Source organism: Amblyomma maculatum, chromosome 10 (genome assembly GCF_055883805.1).
Source record: "Amblyomma maculatum isolate TAMU_Amacu chromosome 10, ASM5588380v1, whole genome shotgun sequence".
NCBI classification, from domain to species: Eukaryota; Metazoa; Arthropoda; class Arachnida; order Ixodida; family Ixodidae; genus Amblyomma; species Amblyomma maculatum.
In genome coordinates this window covers 59887937-59904594 of record NC_139353.1, presented here as the reverse complement: position 1 = coordinate 59904594, position 16658 = coordinate 59887937, and the positions used below count along the sequence as shown (strand labels likewise).

At 49.3% G+C, this 16658-nt stretch overlaps 1 protein-coding gene across 1 annotated transcript; it reads right to left on the bottom strand.

The window, feature by feature from the left end:
- Nucleotides 1-9553: 9553 nt before the first annotated feature.
- On the bottom strand, nucleotides 9554-10291 carry LOC146176627 (uncharacterized). Its single transcript, XM_084581017.1, has one exon. It carries the CDS (start codon nucleotides 10289-10291, stop codon nucleotides 9554-9556), a length of 738 nt encoding a protein of 245 aa, XP_084437143.1.
- Between the last annotated feature and the right edge of the window lie 6367 nt (nucleotides 10292-16658).

The following is a 16658-nucleotide window of genomic DNA, read 5'->3' as shown; positions in this document are numbered from 1 at the left end:
CTTAGTCGAGCTAAGTCGTCGCCATTTTTTGTTAGGTCTGACACAAGTCCGGAACGCGCTAAAGCACTGGATAAGTCGGAAGAGTGTCACTTCAGGCGTTTACATTCTCCTACAATAGCCCAGAAAGGCTGCACGTAATTATCGCAGGTTCTTTTTCATCTGAATAAATACTTTGAGGCCAGAATGCAGACCTTTACCGTACGGTATGCGCTTGCCAAGAAAACCAGGCCATACCACGTAAAATTAAAGAAAATCCAACGCGGGTGGATTGGGAGGCGGCGCTGTCCAGCTTGGTACACATGAATCCCTGTCACATTGTAACGACCGCGCGTATTAATCACGCGATGCTACGTGTGCGCTTTTTGGAAGGATGGTGAGGTAGGGCCCACCCGCCACCACCACTGCCTTCCACATTCATGTGGTGCGGCCGCAGGGCTTTCCCTTTTTCTACTAAAATAGCCAGAGACCTTCTCTTTATACCCCAATTCGGTTAGTAGAGTCCAGATGCTCCTGGGTCATTTTAGGATTATTTAGATATGGGGCTTCGCGATAAACACCGATGGTATTACGCTAACACCATTCGGGACAAAAGTTGCCAAATTCAGGCATTTTTGGATGCAGATCCCGCTTCAGTCTCAGGTCTAGAATGCGAGAGATATATGGTGTACAACTTGAGGCGGCTAGCAGTACGCTCGCTCTCGAAGTGATGGTCATATACGGGTTACAAGTTGGTCACAAAGTGGGCGAGAGGCACGCTTGGTCAAGATGATTTTTTTTTAAGTCACTTTCCTTTATTGTGAGTGGAATAGAGGGTGAGCTTATACAAGAATCCCAATGTTTTGCTATCAGGAAGGCCTCAGAGATTTTGCGTGCCCTAGCTACGTGCTTTTGGTTGGTATTCGCCATTTTCGCAAATGGTTTACCCACAGGCCCTCCATTCTGCCTTGCTTCAGATACCTCATTTCCTAAGAATTGCGCTGAAAGTGCGGGAAGAATGTGAAGATGAAAGCCTAATTGAGCGTTTTGTCGCTCGGCTGCTGAAGTTTGTGTTGTATACTTTCTGGTGTTGAACTGTTTGTTCAACTTTGGGCTAATTGGCTGGCCATCGCGATGCTGTGGCGCCCGTGTATTAGAGACATTTAAGGCGAAAACCTTTCATCATCAGTGGCGTGCGCAGGATCTGTACGCACGGTCTGTAACACGTACTTATACAAATCCAAAGGCTATCCAACACAAGACACTTTTAGTGGCTCATGGGCCGTTTACCCTTTAAGCAAGAAATCGTCGTCCACCGGGAATCGAACTGCTAGCCCTCCGATCACCAGCCGAGTGCGCTAACCAACTACGTCACGCCGAAAACATGAAATATATTCTAATTCTCTTTTTCTAGCCTTCCTGCTCTTTCCATGGCAACGTAGGGAGCGGGACAACGACTGCTAGCTTCATCTTTATATGGCGACACCTGAAAACAGGTACTATTATAGTACTGGCAGACTTCAACGGCCACATCGAGGATCTGGGTGAATACACTTATTGTCACGGAGAGTTAATGCTGGACTTCTGTGGGCGATACAACCTATTCATTGTAAACGGAGAAAATAAATGTGAGGGACAAATCACGTGGTAATTTCGGAACAAGCAGACGACCATTGACTGCTGCCTAATGTTTCGGGAATTTATAACAAGCTCACAAAGATCGCAATAGACGAAGACAGAAAGTATAGAGTCTGGGAAGCCACTATAAACGTTTTAGTCTGCAATTGGATCCCTGTTCAAAAAGAGAAATGAAGGAAATTCAAAAACAAAACGCACAAATAAATGATGAAGAAATAGCGCTAATAACAGCACGTATAGTGGAAGCAATAGAGAAACGCCCTATATGGCAAAGTTGGGTTATAATCAGGTAGAACTGCTCATAAGGGCCCAGATTAAAGAAGTAAAACTAGCAGACCACTAGTATACCGAAGCGGTGGCTTTGCGAAGGAGTATCCGCCTCGCATTCAGGAGGTGCCAGGTTCGATTCCCGGTGCCGCCGGGTACCCACCGGTTTCCAATGGGTACAATATTTCCACCAGCCTGGTGCTCGGCTGCTCTGGGTTGAAATGCTTGGGAAAAGGGGCCATAGGTTCCAAATAGCTTCTCTAATGGGACAGTGATCCGTTCCGCTATCACGTCTGCCTCACGCGGCAAAATCCCTGCCCGAGCACGTGGGTGCGACCCACAATACGACCAACGCGGTGGCAGTTGTAAACAGGTCCGGCACGCGCGGTGGGAGAACTGACAAGATCTGTTTAGACAGCTCGACGGTGGCCAGACGTAAACTGGTAAAGGAGCGGTCCCCGGCGTGAGTGTCCGCTATTTATGGGACTTAGCTCCTGGGAAGGGGCTCGGCCTGGGCGATTCCATGTTAACCAGGGGGGATACTTCTTGCGAGCTGTAACTCTTCTTGGACTGAAGTGCGGCCTTGTGGTAGAGCATCCGCCTCGCATTCGGGAGGTACCAGGTTCGATCCCTGGTGCCGCATGGTACCTACCAGTTTTAAAGCTTTCCCCCGATCTGGTGCTCGGCTCTTATGATGTGAAATGTGCTTGGGAAATGAGTCGAAGCACAAATAGTTCCGCCTATGGGACAATGGTTCTTTCCGCCGTCGGACAACCATAAGTCCGTGTCGCGTGGCAGAAGCCCATTATGTGGCCCTCTTTTTCTTGTTGTACGTTGCACCTGATACCGAGGCTCAAAGGGAGTGCCAATACGAACATGAACATGAACAACCTTTTCAGGCTGCAAAGTTGTTCGAAGCTAGGTTTGGCCCACCGGGAGCACAGCGTGGTTTGCGGAGCTCCTCCCAAGCGCACATCCTTAGGTAAGGCAAGCGCACTCCCGGGGATGCTTGTAACCATTTTTACCGGCGGGTGTCCGGCGGCGGGCTTCGAACTGACCATCTCTCACAGTCGGGACGGGCGCTCTAACCACTGAGCCACGGCAGGGGTCATCAAGAGTGTGAATCGTATTGACAAAATAAACTGATTATACGGGCCCTCGCCAACAGCAAAATAAAGCTGTCCACCGATCGCTGGATGGCTGGTCTGCGATGCAGCTAAAAGCGGGTCGCTGGTGAGGTATAAAAAATTAAATAAACCAACAACGAATTCAAGATATGTAGAGAAAATGTTTAGAGAAGACGACGCCTTGAACGACATTGCATCAGTTAAAGCCGTGGATCATTTACGAGTGACGGTAGGGCATAATCTCCCCACGTGAAGAAGCACCACAGGATAGCGAGAGAGAAAATAGCTTAGAACTTACCAGTCTAAATTGGGAAAAAGCGGAAGCAAATAATCCAAATGTGCATCCGCAGAGATAGAATAAATTCTAATCACGCTGAACTTGTTCCAAAAAGCAAGGAAACGTTCCTAAAATATTTGCAAATCGTCGTAACAAATAAGCAGGTTCCAGACAGCTGGCGGCAGAGTAAAATTAGTTTAATTTATAAAGGGTAAGGAGATACGATGTTCATAAAATCTTACAGGCTGATTATAAAAACAAAATCATGTTATATACTGGCTGGCAATGCAAGCAGCGAAATAAGTATGCAGTCATGGGTAGAAAATAATAAGCTAACTGGAGTATTTCAGAACGGATTCAGAAAAGGTTGGCACATATATATGATAGACTGTTCGTGCTTACCCAATGCACTGCAGGAATAACTAAGGCGGAGAACGGAGAGTTGTATTTAGCCTTCCATGGATACAAACGGGGCATACGACAACGTAAACAGAGAGCTCCTGTGGAACTTACTAAAAGAGGAAGGTTTAGGGCGTGGCGTAACAGATTTCCTACAAGAAATATACCGTAAGAATGTAGAACTAGCCCCAAATTTGTCTTCGTGCCTCCGAGAATTTTAATTTAGCTCTAAAGCTTGCCGACCGTCTACCGCTACCGCGCGTCGTCAGCGGCGCATGTCTCGAATTAGCCCCTGCATGCCGAATCCGCCAGCATTTTACTAGAATGTGGTGATCAGCGCATGCGTATACCGACGCTGAAGCAGTAACGGTAGCGCTAGACCCAAGGTCACAGGGGCCGCTCCAGTCACCACTTCATTGCCCCCCCCCCCCCCCCCCCTTTCCGGAAAGCACTCTCCGAAGCTGTTTCCGCTTGTTTGCCATCTTGAGGAGCCTCCTGTCGGTATTCATCTCTCAAGTATTGGTTTATCTTGTACGTGCGGCAACGGCGTCTCATCTCTCTCCAGCGATTCCGCATTCCCAAAATGCCTGCCTGGCCGGGGTGGTGCAGTGGTAGGACGCCCGACTACTGTGCCGGAGTACCCGGGTTCGAACCCGACCTCGGCGGCTGCGTTTCGAGGGAGGCGAAAGGCGAAACGAAGAGGCATCCGTGTACTGTGCGATGTCAGCGCACGTTAATACCCAGGCGGTCGAAATTACTCCGTAGCCCTTCACTACGGCTCCTCTTTCTCTCTTTCCAGTTTAACTACCACCTTCCTCTCTTTGCCCCGCCGGGGTGGCGCAGTGGTTAAGGCGCTCGACTACTGTGCCCAAGGTCGCGGGATCGAATCCTGGCCTCGGCGGCTGCGTTTCGATGGAGGCGAAACGGAGTGGCGTCCGCGTGTGCTGTGCGATGTCAGTGCACGTTAATGATCCCCAGGTGGTCGAAATTTCCGGAATCCTCCACTACGGCGTCTCTCATATAGCCTGAGTCGCTTTGGGTCGTTAAACCCCACAAACCAACCATCTTCCCTCTCGACGCGGTTCAGGTGTCCACAGAAAGAAGTAGGACAGATATTGCGCCTTTCCCTTCCTATGAAACAATTAATATTGTTATCATAATCATCATCATCGTCATTATTAGGGCCGCATATTGCTTCCGTATACGGCTGCTGCCGCGGCTTCGACCTGCTGCTTCCTCCCGACGGCAGTTACGACGAGCGGCGTTAGATCGAAGCCGCTCTAGCGTATTCCATCATGGCGTACTTCCAGCGTCTTCCCCGCCTGGGACTAGGCCTAGTTCATCGTCCCCCATAGTGATGTGGAACGAAGCTCGGCACCCACATGCATGAGTCGTATACATGTACCTCGATAATTTCACGGTGTACACCCCAAACTCACAGCCAATACGAAGGCGAACCTAAACGAAGTTTAGCGTCCGTGTGCTGTACGATGTCAGTTCACGTTAAAGATCACCAGATTGTCGAAATTTTATTCCGAACTCTTTCTTCCTTCACTCCCATCTCCATTCCTTTACGGCACAAATCATCTAACCACCGAGAAGTACGACGATATAGCGGCTTTTTCCCCCTCAAAAACACACTTAAACTGGAAAGGCGCAAAACTCTCGCTTCCTGATGGGACACCCAAAGAATGTAAACTGGTCTGCAGGATAGAAAAGATGTATCTGTTATAGTTCTCGGCGGACACCTCAACCACCCCGAAAGAAAAAGTTGGGTTTGATTTATGAAGTTTAACGTCCTAAAGCGACTCAGGCTATGAGATATGCCGTAGTGAAGGACTGAGGAAACTTCGACCACCTAAGGTTTTTAACGTGCGCTGACATCGCACGGCACACGGGCACCTTGCTTTTCTCCTCCATCGAAAAGCGGCCGCCGCGGCGGGATTTGTTATGTAAACGAGGGACAGGCTCCATAGCTGGGGAACATACAATACGCCTCGTGCCAAATGCAGTCCCGTATGCTGTGTCTACATCACATCGGATTCCTATACCCATGAAAGAAAAGGTCAAGGAAGAGCTGGACAGGCTAGAGCGAGAAGGAATGATAGAGAAGGTCGAAGAGCCGACAGAATGGTGCGCGCCTATTGTTCCTGTGGTGAAGTCATCTGGAGCGGTTAGAATATGTGTCGACTTCACGCAACTGAACCACTTTGTAAGAAGGGAGCGCCTTCAGCTGCCAACAGTAGAGCAAGCCATGGGTAGCTTTCAGGGAGCCAAGGTCTTCTCTAAACTGGACGCCAATTCCGGTTTTTACCAAGCACTGCTTTCCAAAGAGTGTCAAAAGCTAACCACTTTTATTTCGCCGTTTGGGCGGTACTGCGCGCTACGGCAGATTACCGTTCGGAATCCCATTAGCACCATAAATTTTTCAAAGGAAGTTCTCGCAAGTCCTAGAAGGTCTAGACGGTGTGCTGAACTATATGGATGACATTCTGGTGTACGGCAAGAAAAAGGTGGAGCATGACAACCTCCGACGTAACGTGCTTGACCAACGACAAAAGACGGGCGTGACCCTCAACAAAGAAAAATGTTTTTTCTCTGTCGAGCAGGTGAAATTCCTGGGAATTATTTTTGACGCCAGTGGTGTGCGCCCAGACCCCGAGAAAGTGAGGGCCATCAAAGAGTTGCCCCAACCTGAAAATGTAGCGGAAGTTCGCTCATTATTGGGCATGATGAACCACCTCGCAAGGTTCTTTCCCGACGCTGCGTCGCTATCGGCACCTCTGCGCAGCCTCGTCAACAAAGACAGCGACTGGTCTTGGGGAACACAACAGGAGGAGGAAGCCTTTGAGAAAATCAAGGCAGCTCTGAGCTCCAGCAGGTGCCTGGCAAGGTACAACCCTGGGTACCTGACAATCGTGTCAGCAGACGCGTCTTCGCAAGGGCTTGGAGCAGTTCTACTCCAGGACCAGCCGTCAGGCGAAAGAAGGCCTGTAGCATATGCCTCCAGATCACTCACGAAAACCAAGCAGAGATACTTGCAGATTGAGAAGGAAGCATTGGCTTTGACGTGGGCAGCAGAACGCTTCGACAAATTTCTGCGAGGTCTCACGTTTTTGTTTGAAACTGATCATAAGCCTCTGGTCCCGCTACTGGGTGGTGATCCTCTCGACTCCCTTCCACCAAGAATTCAAAGGTTCAAGATGCGTCTTATGCGGTACTCGTTTACACTTACGCATGTCCCGGGAAAAACCATTGCTACGGCGGACACTCTTTCGCGCGCCAGAGGGATGCAATCGGGACTGACCATCGGAGAACTGTCCGAAGTGGACGTCTCAGCTCACGTTGACGGAGTCGTTCAATTTGCACACTCAGATGGCACGCTTGACAGCATACGCTCAGAACAGGCAACAGACCCAGAGTGCGCCTTGTTGCTCGAAGCGTGCACGCGGGGTTGACCTGCAAAACACTGGGTACCGCCACTTCTAAAACAGTTTTGGGCACATCGTGGCAACATCACGGTTCGCAAGCAACTACTTCTGAAGGATTCCAGACTAGTGATTCCACGAGCGCTGCGGGAAGAAATGCTGCAAAGAGTCCACGAAGGACATCAAGGCATCATCCGCTGCCGTGCGTACGCAAAGGAGTCGTTCTGGCGGCCAGGAATCAGCCAAGAAATTGCAAGAGCTGTAGAAAACTGCCAAACGTGAGCGCAAGAGAGCACCCAATTTTGTTAACCAATGATGCCCTCTGAAACAGCAGAACTCCCATGGGAAAAAAAATTTGAGTTGATTTATTCGAGATGAAAGGAGCTGTCTATCTTGTTGTTATCGGTTATCACTCCAGCTATCCTGAGCTGGCCCTGCTGGATCGAGGAACATCGTCGGAGATGGTCACCCAACACCTGAAAAGCATCTTCGCCAGGCACGGGATCCCGAAAACGGTGATATCAGACAATGGACCACAGTTCGTATCGCTTGCTTTCATTAATTTTTCAAGACATTATGGCTTCAAACATGTCACAACGAGGCCTCGTTACCCACAGGCTAACGGGGAACTTGAGCGCATGGTAAGGACACTCAAAAGGCTCCTTAAGAAGGCGCAGGAACCCTACATTGTCCTGCCGAACTATAGAAATTCACCGGGCCCAACCGGCTACAGTCCAGCTCACCTTCTCATAAGTCGTCGCTTACGATCAAGAGTACCATGCATGCCAGCTGCACTGAAACCTCTCTCTCTCTTGGAAAAAGCAAGACGAAAAATACAGGCATAAGCAAAAGCTGTATTTTGACCGACATCATGCTGCTAAACCTCTCCCCAAGTTGTCCGCAGGGGACCATGTGTGGCTGCGAGACAGAAATGCCGGAGGCACAGTCCTTTGTCCTGCCTCGACACCCAGGTCTTACTGGATCCAGAGTCAAGGGGGAGCCCTACGTCGAAACAGACGTCATCTGTTCCTCTTCCCAAAGGGAGATGAAACCGGGCCTCCACCGGATGACCAGGGTGAACAAGCCAGTCAGCCTACGGATACAACCGACAAGGGTGTGAAACAGAATTCGCCTGGCAAGACCATCGTGGCAAAGCAGTTGTCCAACAACGAAAAGAGCGTACCCGAAGAGACACCTTCAAGCCCAGTGAAAATAATAACGCGATACGGGCGCGTCGTACGACCGCCGAAAAGACTTGGCTTTGATGAGTAAATTGAAAAGTACTGTTTCCTTCCTTGTGGACACAGACAGCTGTGCTTGTAAACAGAGGAGAATGTGGCGTCATCCTGAGACGCACTGTGCGCGCCCGTCCTTTGCCTTTCCTTTCCCTCTCCCAGCTCTCGCGTAAGTCATGTGACCGTTCTGGCTGTATATAGGTCATTCTTGGTCAGGATACCACGAGCGTCTGTCTGCTTATCTAACAGACCAATGAAAAAGATAACATAGACGCGCTCACGAGGCGTTGCGTCAAGAGGGTCCTTGGTCTACCCATCTCCTCATCTACGGAACGCCTGCTAGAAATGGAAGTGCATAATAGCTGGACGGAACTTGCTGAAGCGGTGAGAATCACCCAACATAAGAGATTAAGTAGGTCAAGCACGGGTCGAACCATCTTAGAATGGATGGGTCGAAAAACAGATAGGGGCACAGCCGACAAGGTTGCCCTACCACCACAATGTCGCGAGAACATCATTGTCCGTCCTCCCTCCCTCAACATGCACCCAGAATACCACAAGGAGAGACGGGAAGAGAGAGCAGAAGCACTGGTTAAAAAAGCAAAAGAATTCAGAGTAAAAGAAGTTGCCTACGTAGACGCTGCAAGCGGCCGATCAGGGGCGGCAGTCGCCGCGGTAGTCGATGGTAGCGGCGCACCAGTCGTCTCCGCCAGCATCCAAAGCAGAAACATAGACACGGCTGAAGAGGTCGCATAGCGCTCGCTTGCGCCGGAACGAAGGCTAGATTGATCTTCAGTGACAGTAAAACTGCTATCTGAAATATCGAAAAAGGCAGAGTCTCGCAAGAAGCCGCCCGAATTCTATCAGCTGCAGCTAAAAATCGATCGCAAAATCCCACACACGTCCACCCCCGGCAACGAGGTGGCCCATGAGTTAGGCTGCTCAGCCAACACGCTCAGCTGCCCTTGGCTGTGACGTCATTCGCATGCGCAGAACTAGGTTATGTGGAGCCACACGAAGCTGCGGTCTGACACGGATAGTGAAGCTTTCGCTTCAAGACCACGTACTATGTGGAAGGCTGTCGAATAAGATGAACCAAGACGTATGACATCGTGACGAAAGCCGTTTATTTCGACGACCGTGGTGGTAAACTCGCGGTGCGATGAAGCCAGACTTCCACGAATGGCGGTGGTGCGGCGCAGAATTTTAGACAACGGCGTATCGTACAATGCGCTGCGGGCCTCTGATCTCGCGCAGCCTGCCGCAGTGGCGCATGACCACAGCGAACTGCGTCACCACTCGGCTTGACTCGAACGCTGCCGACGGGCACTTGGTCAAGTCGGCGTCGGTCACGAAACGGACGTTTTTCGTCTCTTCCGTCTCCTGCTCATTGTAGGTGATCACCTTCTTCCACTGGGCCTCCTTGAGACGCACCGTGGGCACACTCAGCAGTGCGTACTTCGACTTCAGCGCCCGGTTGAAACCATCAACCAGTTTGTTGAGCGCGGCCAGCGTGAACCGACCCCGCATGTACTTGGGCACGCTTGCGAACTCGTCTTCGGTCAAGTAGGCCACGCTGACGGCGGCACCGGCTTGGTCGCCACGCCCCAATTTACCAGCCTTTTGAGCACCACCTTTTTCTTCTATGGCGGCTGCTTGCTCTGCCGGCATCGCAGCGGGGAGGTCATCGACGAACTTCTTCATGCATTCTGCGAGCTGCAACTGCCGCTCGAGATCCGAGACCAACTTGGCTTCTGTTTCCTTGAGATGCTCGTACTGCGCGATGAGTTCGTGACACCTTTTCTGAGTCTTGATGGCTTCCTGTACCTTCGCTTGGGCCTCTTTCACGAAGTATGCGTCGTCTTTCGAGAGTCGCGACAAACCGACGCAAAGACCAAGAACGTCCAGTTGCTTATGAAGACCAGCGATATACTCGTCAGTCATCTTTGAGCGGCGGCTTTCCGGTGTAGAACGATGCGACGATGTCGGGCAGGTGAGGTTGTGGTCGCTGGCCGAAAACAGCTGACGAAGTGGTGTCTCAGGGCAGCGAGAGCCTCTGCAGGAACTTACGGCAGAGAGCTGACGCGTTGTCCTGCGACAGCTACCAAAACCAGCCACAACTGCCTTTTTCTTTCCTCAGCACGTACCCATTGCACGTGAGTGAACCACACGGGAAAACATTGAGGGCGCTGGTAAACAGTCCAAATCACAATGAATGCTTAGGCTTAAAAAAGTATTTACAGCTCATTATATACGAATTTAAGTTACCATCAAGAGAGAGAGAGAGAGAACTTTTATTCGTCCAAAAGAGTGACTATCCAGCTCTCCGGGGGTTAGACCAGTTAGACCCGGAAGGTGGGACAGCCGCCTTAGTTGCAGGCCTTAGTTGCAGTAGTTCTGGGACTCCGGCGGCATCTTCGGCCAGCCGAACAATTTCTCTTTGGGCTCTTGGGTCTGAGCTTCGCAGAAGGTTCTCCCAGGTGTCTTTAGTTATATTTTTAATAATAATAATAATTGGTTCACAGGAAGGGAAAGGCGCAGTATCTATCACACTTGCTATGTGGACACCTGAACCGCGCCGTAAGGGAAGGGAGGAGGGTGGTAGTGAAAGTGGAAAGAGAGAAAGGGGAGCCGTAGTGGAGGGCTACGGAGTAATTTCGACCACCTGGGGATCTTTAACGTGCGCTGACATCGCACAGCACACGGACGCCACTTCGTTTCGCCTCCATCGAAACGCAGCCGCCGAGGTCGGGTTCGAACCCGGGAACTCCGGACAGTAGTCGGGCGTCTTACCACTGCACCACCCCGGCGGGGCGCAGAGCACTAAAAGCGGCGCATAGCAGCAGCAAAGAGAGAATGGGAATAAAAATTCCGGAGAGCAGCGGAGACGCCCGAAGAGAGAGGTGTCCACAGGTGTCAGGTGTCCACAGAAACAAGTGTGACAGATACTGCGCCTTTCCCTTCCTATAAATCAATCTTTAATCTTAATCAATCAATCTTTTGTGCTCTGCCGGCGGCTGAGTTTTGATGGAGGTTTTAAAACGGAGGGACGTCCGCGTGCTGTGCGATGTCAGTGCGCGTCAGAGATCCTCAGGGACTCGAAATTACTCCGTAGCCCTTCACAACGGCTCCTCTTTCTTTCTTTATACTTTCTCTTCCACCTTCCTCCCTTCTATAACAACGCTGTTCAGGTATCCACAGAGCATGTGACCGATACTGCGCCTTTCCTTTCCTGTGAACCAATTTATTAGTTGTTATTGTTATTATTATTATTATTATTATTATTATTATTATTATTATTATTATTATTATTATTATTATTATTATTATTATTATTATTATTATTATTATTATTATTATCACCATTATTGTGCTGTGCATCTTGGCGTCCCCGCTTGGCGAGGCGTTCTTTCTTCGGGCGTCTAGACTTCTCTGCATCTTGGCGTTCGAGCGGCGGCGAGGCGCGCGCCAGCTGCGTTCTATGAGGTCACTTTGCTGCGGCGGTTGCTAGGCAACGGCTCAAGGCCACGGTGAAACTGGTGCCACTGAAGCCCCTCAAAATGCCATGGCGAAACGGCGAGACGCGCGTAATGTAGCTCTCGCTACACAACGGCCGCCGCGGTATTGTTCGAACACGGGTACTCCAATGGAACACCTCTGCTCTGTTCTCTAAACCTCAAGATTCGACCTTGAAACAAAGTTTGAAGGCTTTCCATTAAATTAACCGCGCAGTCGCTTCGTGTGCCGGAGCAATTCCGCACTCTAAGAAAAAAGGGTGTGCGAAAGGGGTAAAAAGGGCATAGCATGGTTCTTTACCCCCTTTAGAAGGCCTTGGGGGTAACTTTGCACCGGCTGGAAGCAGGTCCCTATTCACTTACCCCCTCTTAGAAAACTTGCACCCTACTGCAACCCTACTTACCCTCTCTACCAGCGTCTGTGTGTTTGTGTGTGTGTTCGTGCCCCTTAGACAGTGGTGTGAATAGTTTGGGCACATGTCACGATGGGGCGCTCATGCAGCATTCTGTCCCATCATGTCTCGTTCCTGCACCGTCGCTTTCAGAGAGGTCGGGACGCCTTTTGTGCCACCTTCGCCACCGTTTTTCTCTCGCGGCGTTTGGGTCCCTCTCCATGTTTACTCTCCCCAGTCAGGAACTGCAAGCTGCAGGTGTGTCCTGGTTTCAATGGGGTGACGTAATGACTGCAAAACTGCTTCTAAATTGTAATGAAACAGCAGATACTTTTGTTTTGCTTGTGGGAGTAATGCTCTGGCAGTGCACAGCCTGTTTCAGGTTTATAGTGGAGCCACTCCGACTGCATAGCGAACTGTCACGGGCCGTTCTGCAAACGTATTTCCTAAGCTGCTTAAAGGAAAGAAAAGGCACAGTATCTGTCACACTTCTTGGTAGAATCCTGAACCACACCGTAAGGGGAAGCTTGAGAAGCTTCGGAGGAAGGTGGATTAAAAGAAAAGAGAGAAAGAGGTGCTGGTTGTGTTCAGGAACAAAATTATGCACATAATTTATTTTACCTGAAGCGCATACAGCTCGTTCGGCCGAAAAGGCATCGCCATTGCCATGGTCGTCGCCGAAACTGGCAACTCGTGGAAAAATATATGCTCTGTTTTATGTTAAAATCTTGATAGAATCGATTCCTTATACAGCTTTCAGGGTGGTGTCATACCCTTTTCGCGTCACATTTAGCATCCATCTGCCAGTCATGTTGAAGGTTAGTTTGCGACAGAGATTGGAACCAACGACCTATGTACAGCTGCCGAAATCATAACTGACGTTCGTGACGGCAGTACTTTCTGTAATTCTGAGTGTTACAGAGCAGCTAACCTGCGAAAAGTCAAGTATAAGAAATGGCTCACCAAGCTTCTGCGTAATCTTGATCATCTGGCAAGTATTGTCCTTATTAAGGCGCAGGAGCATAGAAAAGGAGGTCGTCATGCGCACGCCAGTTAAAGATTTGGGCGGGTCTACCTCCGTTTTTATGCCTTTCATTTTAAAGTTCGCTGTTCACCGAGAAGTGAGGCAGATAGAGCACCTTCCGTTCCTCCAAAAAAAGCAAACTAAAGGCGTTAATCACATTGCCAAACTCTGCGTCTCTTAACGGCAAGAATTCGCGGAATGAGAACGCCGTGATAAAGGCGCTATCGCGTATACAGCTTTGGTGTCATGCTGGCTTGAAATTATTTAGTTTTATTGCGTTAACCAGAGGCAGGCTGGTGGGCAGCTGAAAGCTGTGAAACCCGAGGAAAAATTTGATCAAAAGTTGATTCTTTCTACTAGTTTTTTGTTGAATGCGACCAGCTACACTGAAAATAAGGATTTCTTCACCCTCATTTACTGTATCGCGGAAAGTATGTCAGTCGGACATTCTTAGTTTACAAATGGACACACACACACGTATGTATAATATATATATATATATATATGCTTAAACTGAACATTAAAAAGACAAAGATCATGGTGTCTGCCCCTATCAAGTCCTGGAGCATCAAGGGACCAGAAGTGGAAGCTGTGACAGATTTTCTCTTCTTGGGCTCCAAGATTACCCCGGAAAGAGACTGCAGCCATGAAATTGGGAGACGCCTGCTTCTGGGCAAGAGAGCCATGGCTAGCCTTGACCGCCTAGTAAAGAGCAGAGACATTACACTGCCAACCAAGATCTGTATAACTCGTGCTATGGTCTTTCCAGTTGTGATGTATGGATGCGAGAGTTGGACTTTGAAGAAGGCTGACCGCCGAAGAACTGACGCGTTTGAATTGTGGTGCTGGCGGAGACTCTTGAGAGTTCCTTGGACGGCCAGAAGATCAAATCAGTCGATATTGCCGACCATAAATCCTGACTGCTCATTGGAGGGTCAAATTCTAAAGTTAAAGCTCAGCTACTTTGGTCATCTGATGAGAAGAGAGGAGACCCTGGAGAAAGATTTGATGTTGGGAAAGTTTGAGGGTCACCGGAGAAGGGGTAGGCAGCGAACGCGATGGTTGGATGGCATCCTCGAGGCGCTGCAGATGAAGTTATGTGATGTTAGGAAGATAGTGGGAGACCGGAAAGCGTGGCCTAATATGGTCCATTATATATATATATATATATATAGCTCAAAATTTCGGGCAGAAATGGCATTTTGTCGATGGTATGGTTCTTGCCTGATTCGATCAGAAGTCGGATGTTCCCATTGTATGCGGCGGCAATGCCGGTGCTATCGCTGAGGCAGTGGCTTGTCTTGCATCGCAGCCGCCGCATATTATGGGAACATTCGACTTCTGATCGAATCAGGCAAGTACGCCAAACAACTTTATTATTAAAAATACCAACGGCAAAATTCCATTTCTGTGCGAAATTTTAGCTGCGAGGATTTTGCGGTTTAGTTTGGAGGAGCATTCTACAGCGCGCTGGTAATTGTGCAACGCCCTGTATATTCCTGGGTCTCCTCTTTTAGAGAGTTTTTATGTTTCTGCAAACGACCTACCTGCCTGTCTGTCTTATAAATGCACTTTTCCATGGGCCGTCGGAATGCGGTAAATAACTCGTCTTGCCTCGACCAAGGTTTTCATTTGCTTGATCTTACTGTTCCACACACATGCTCTCTTCTTCATTCCTTTTTTTTTTTTAATTTTCAAAAATAGGCTAATCAGTTTGGAAAGTGAAGAAAACAGAATGCGTAGACCGTGTCGTATTGCTCTGTATTAATATTACAGGAGACGTTATTTTTTCATGTCATCATTCATAATTTTTTCATTCGTTCCGATTTCAGCAGGTTCTTTTAATTTTAAGGTGTACAAACTGCCCCAAGAGCGAGCTCTATTGTTCTTAGTTTACCAGGGCTCCTTTTTTTCGCAGTACTTCGGCGTGTTTCGTACTTGCTGCACCAGGCTGTCGGGTGGTTCCAATCGCCACTTCTCCGGCGCTTTTGTGATGAAACACGACGCATGCATGTTTTCCGCCACGCCGCACACCAGGCACTTCGCGTTTTTCAATGCAGCACACACGTGTTTGCAGCAGCATTGTGCGACACGATGCCTTCGAGCATAAGTTGAGTGGAAAACTTACAAAAGACCAGCTAGCTGGCTGCGGAGCCACGTACAACCTGTGATACTTGCACGTGGTCACTTATCCTTTCTAGTTCCGAGAATTCAGGAAACTGGGCATTGATTCCTTCGCTCGCCATATGACACAGCGCAAATGTGACGCACGCTCTTTTGTCCTGATAAGCTTGCCCCTTCAGTGAACATCAGAATTTTGGACACTGAATCTCAAGCGCCAATGATGGAGGTGGGGTAAGGAACAATCATAACCTGCTGCTCCCCGGAACTCTTTTCTTCGCAGCATGAAGTCATTTTTCGCCGGACTTTCGGAAACCAGTTTGGCTGTAGCTTCCACAGTGCCTAGGCGGGGTACACAATACTTCATTGTGAACAATATGACAGGTCCCAGGGAGCCCAAAATGCGTGCCTCTTTTCGACGGCGAGCACATGGTGGCTCTGAACACATACTCTTCTCAAGGCTCCGATGGGTCAGGAGTCATTCCAGCAGAAGCGATGTCCTGTTCGGACGCGGAAGCCTCGAGTGGTCTCAGTCTTATGCCTATGGGCTGCACTGCCCTTGAGTTGTAAATATTTGTGTCATACTCAACATACAAATAGATATGTGCGAGCAAAGTCCTTCGTTGTCACTGCAGGGAACTACCCCCTGTAAAGACGTAATCTTAAATTAACTGACGCGGCAGAATTCTCACAGCTCACGACGACTCTGCAATCAGCGACGACGTGGAGCTTGGATAAAGCAAGAGGCACGCATCTTCTAGTGCTGCAACAGTCTTGGGCTGCCCAAAAGCAGCAGAGGAGGAGAGATCACGTTAACAGATTCGCTGGGCCAGCGTTGAGAACAACTATGGACTTGAAAGGTTGCTGCTGCTGCGGTGGCGCCATGTACCAGCTTCGGACTCCATTACGCATGTCAATGATGGGCGACAGCAGCAGGTGCGGCGGCAGCGGTCAACGTAAACCGGCGCATGGTGCTTGTAAGTTCCATTTTTCAAACTTTTTGCTGCCCTTATTGTGGGTTTAAGCCGGTACTCGTTTAATCAGCATGCGTCGCAATAGTGAGCACAGTGTTAAGTCCGAGGTTCGAGTGGTCCCAATCTCTATGATCAGCAGGCGTGACTGCATTTGAGTGACCACCCATACGTATAGCATGTGTTTCAGCGAAGGTGAACCAGAAGTTTTAAAACTGCTTTTTGTGATATTGAGGTGGTTTCAAATTGCAGTTGTTTACATCAGGATACAGTTTAATCAAGCTAATT

Coding starts and splice junctions, on each gene's coding strand:
- LOC146176627 (XM_084581017.1), bottom strand. CDS start 10,291: ATGACTGACGAGTATATCGCTGGTCTTCATAAGCAACTGGACGTTCTT.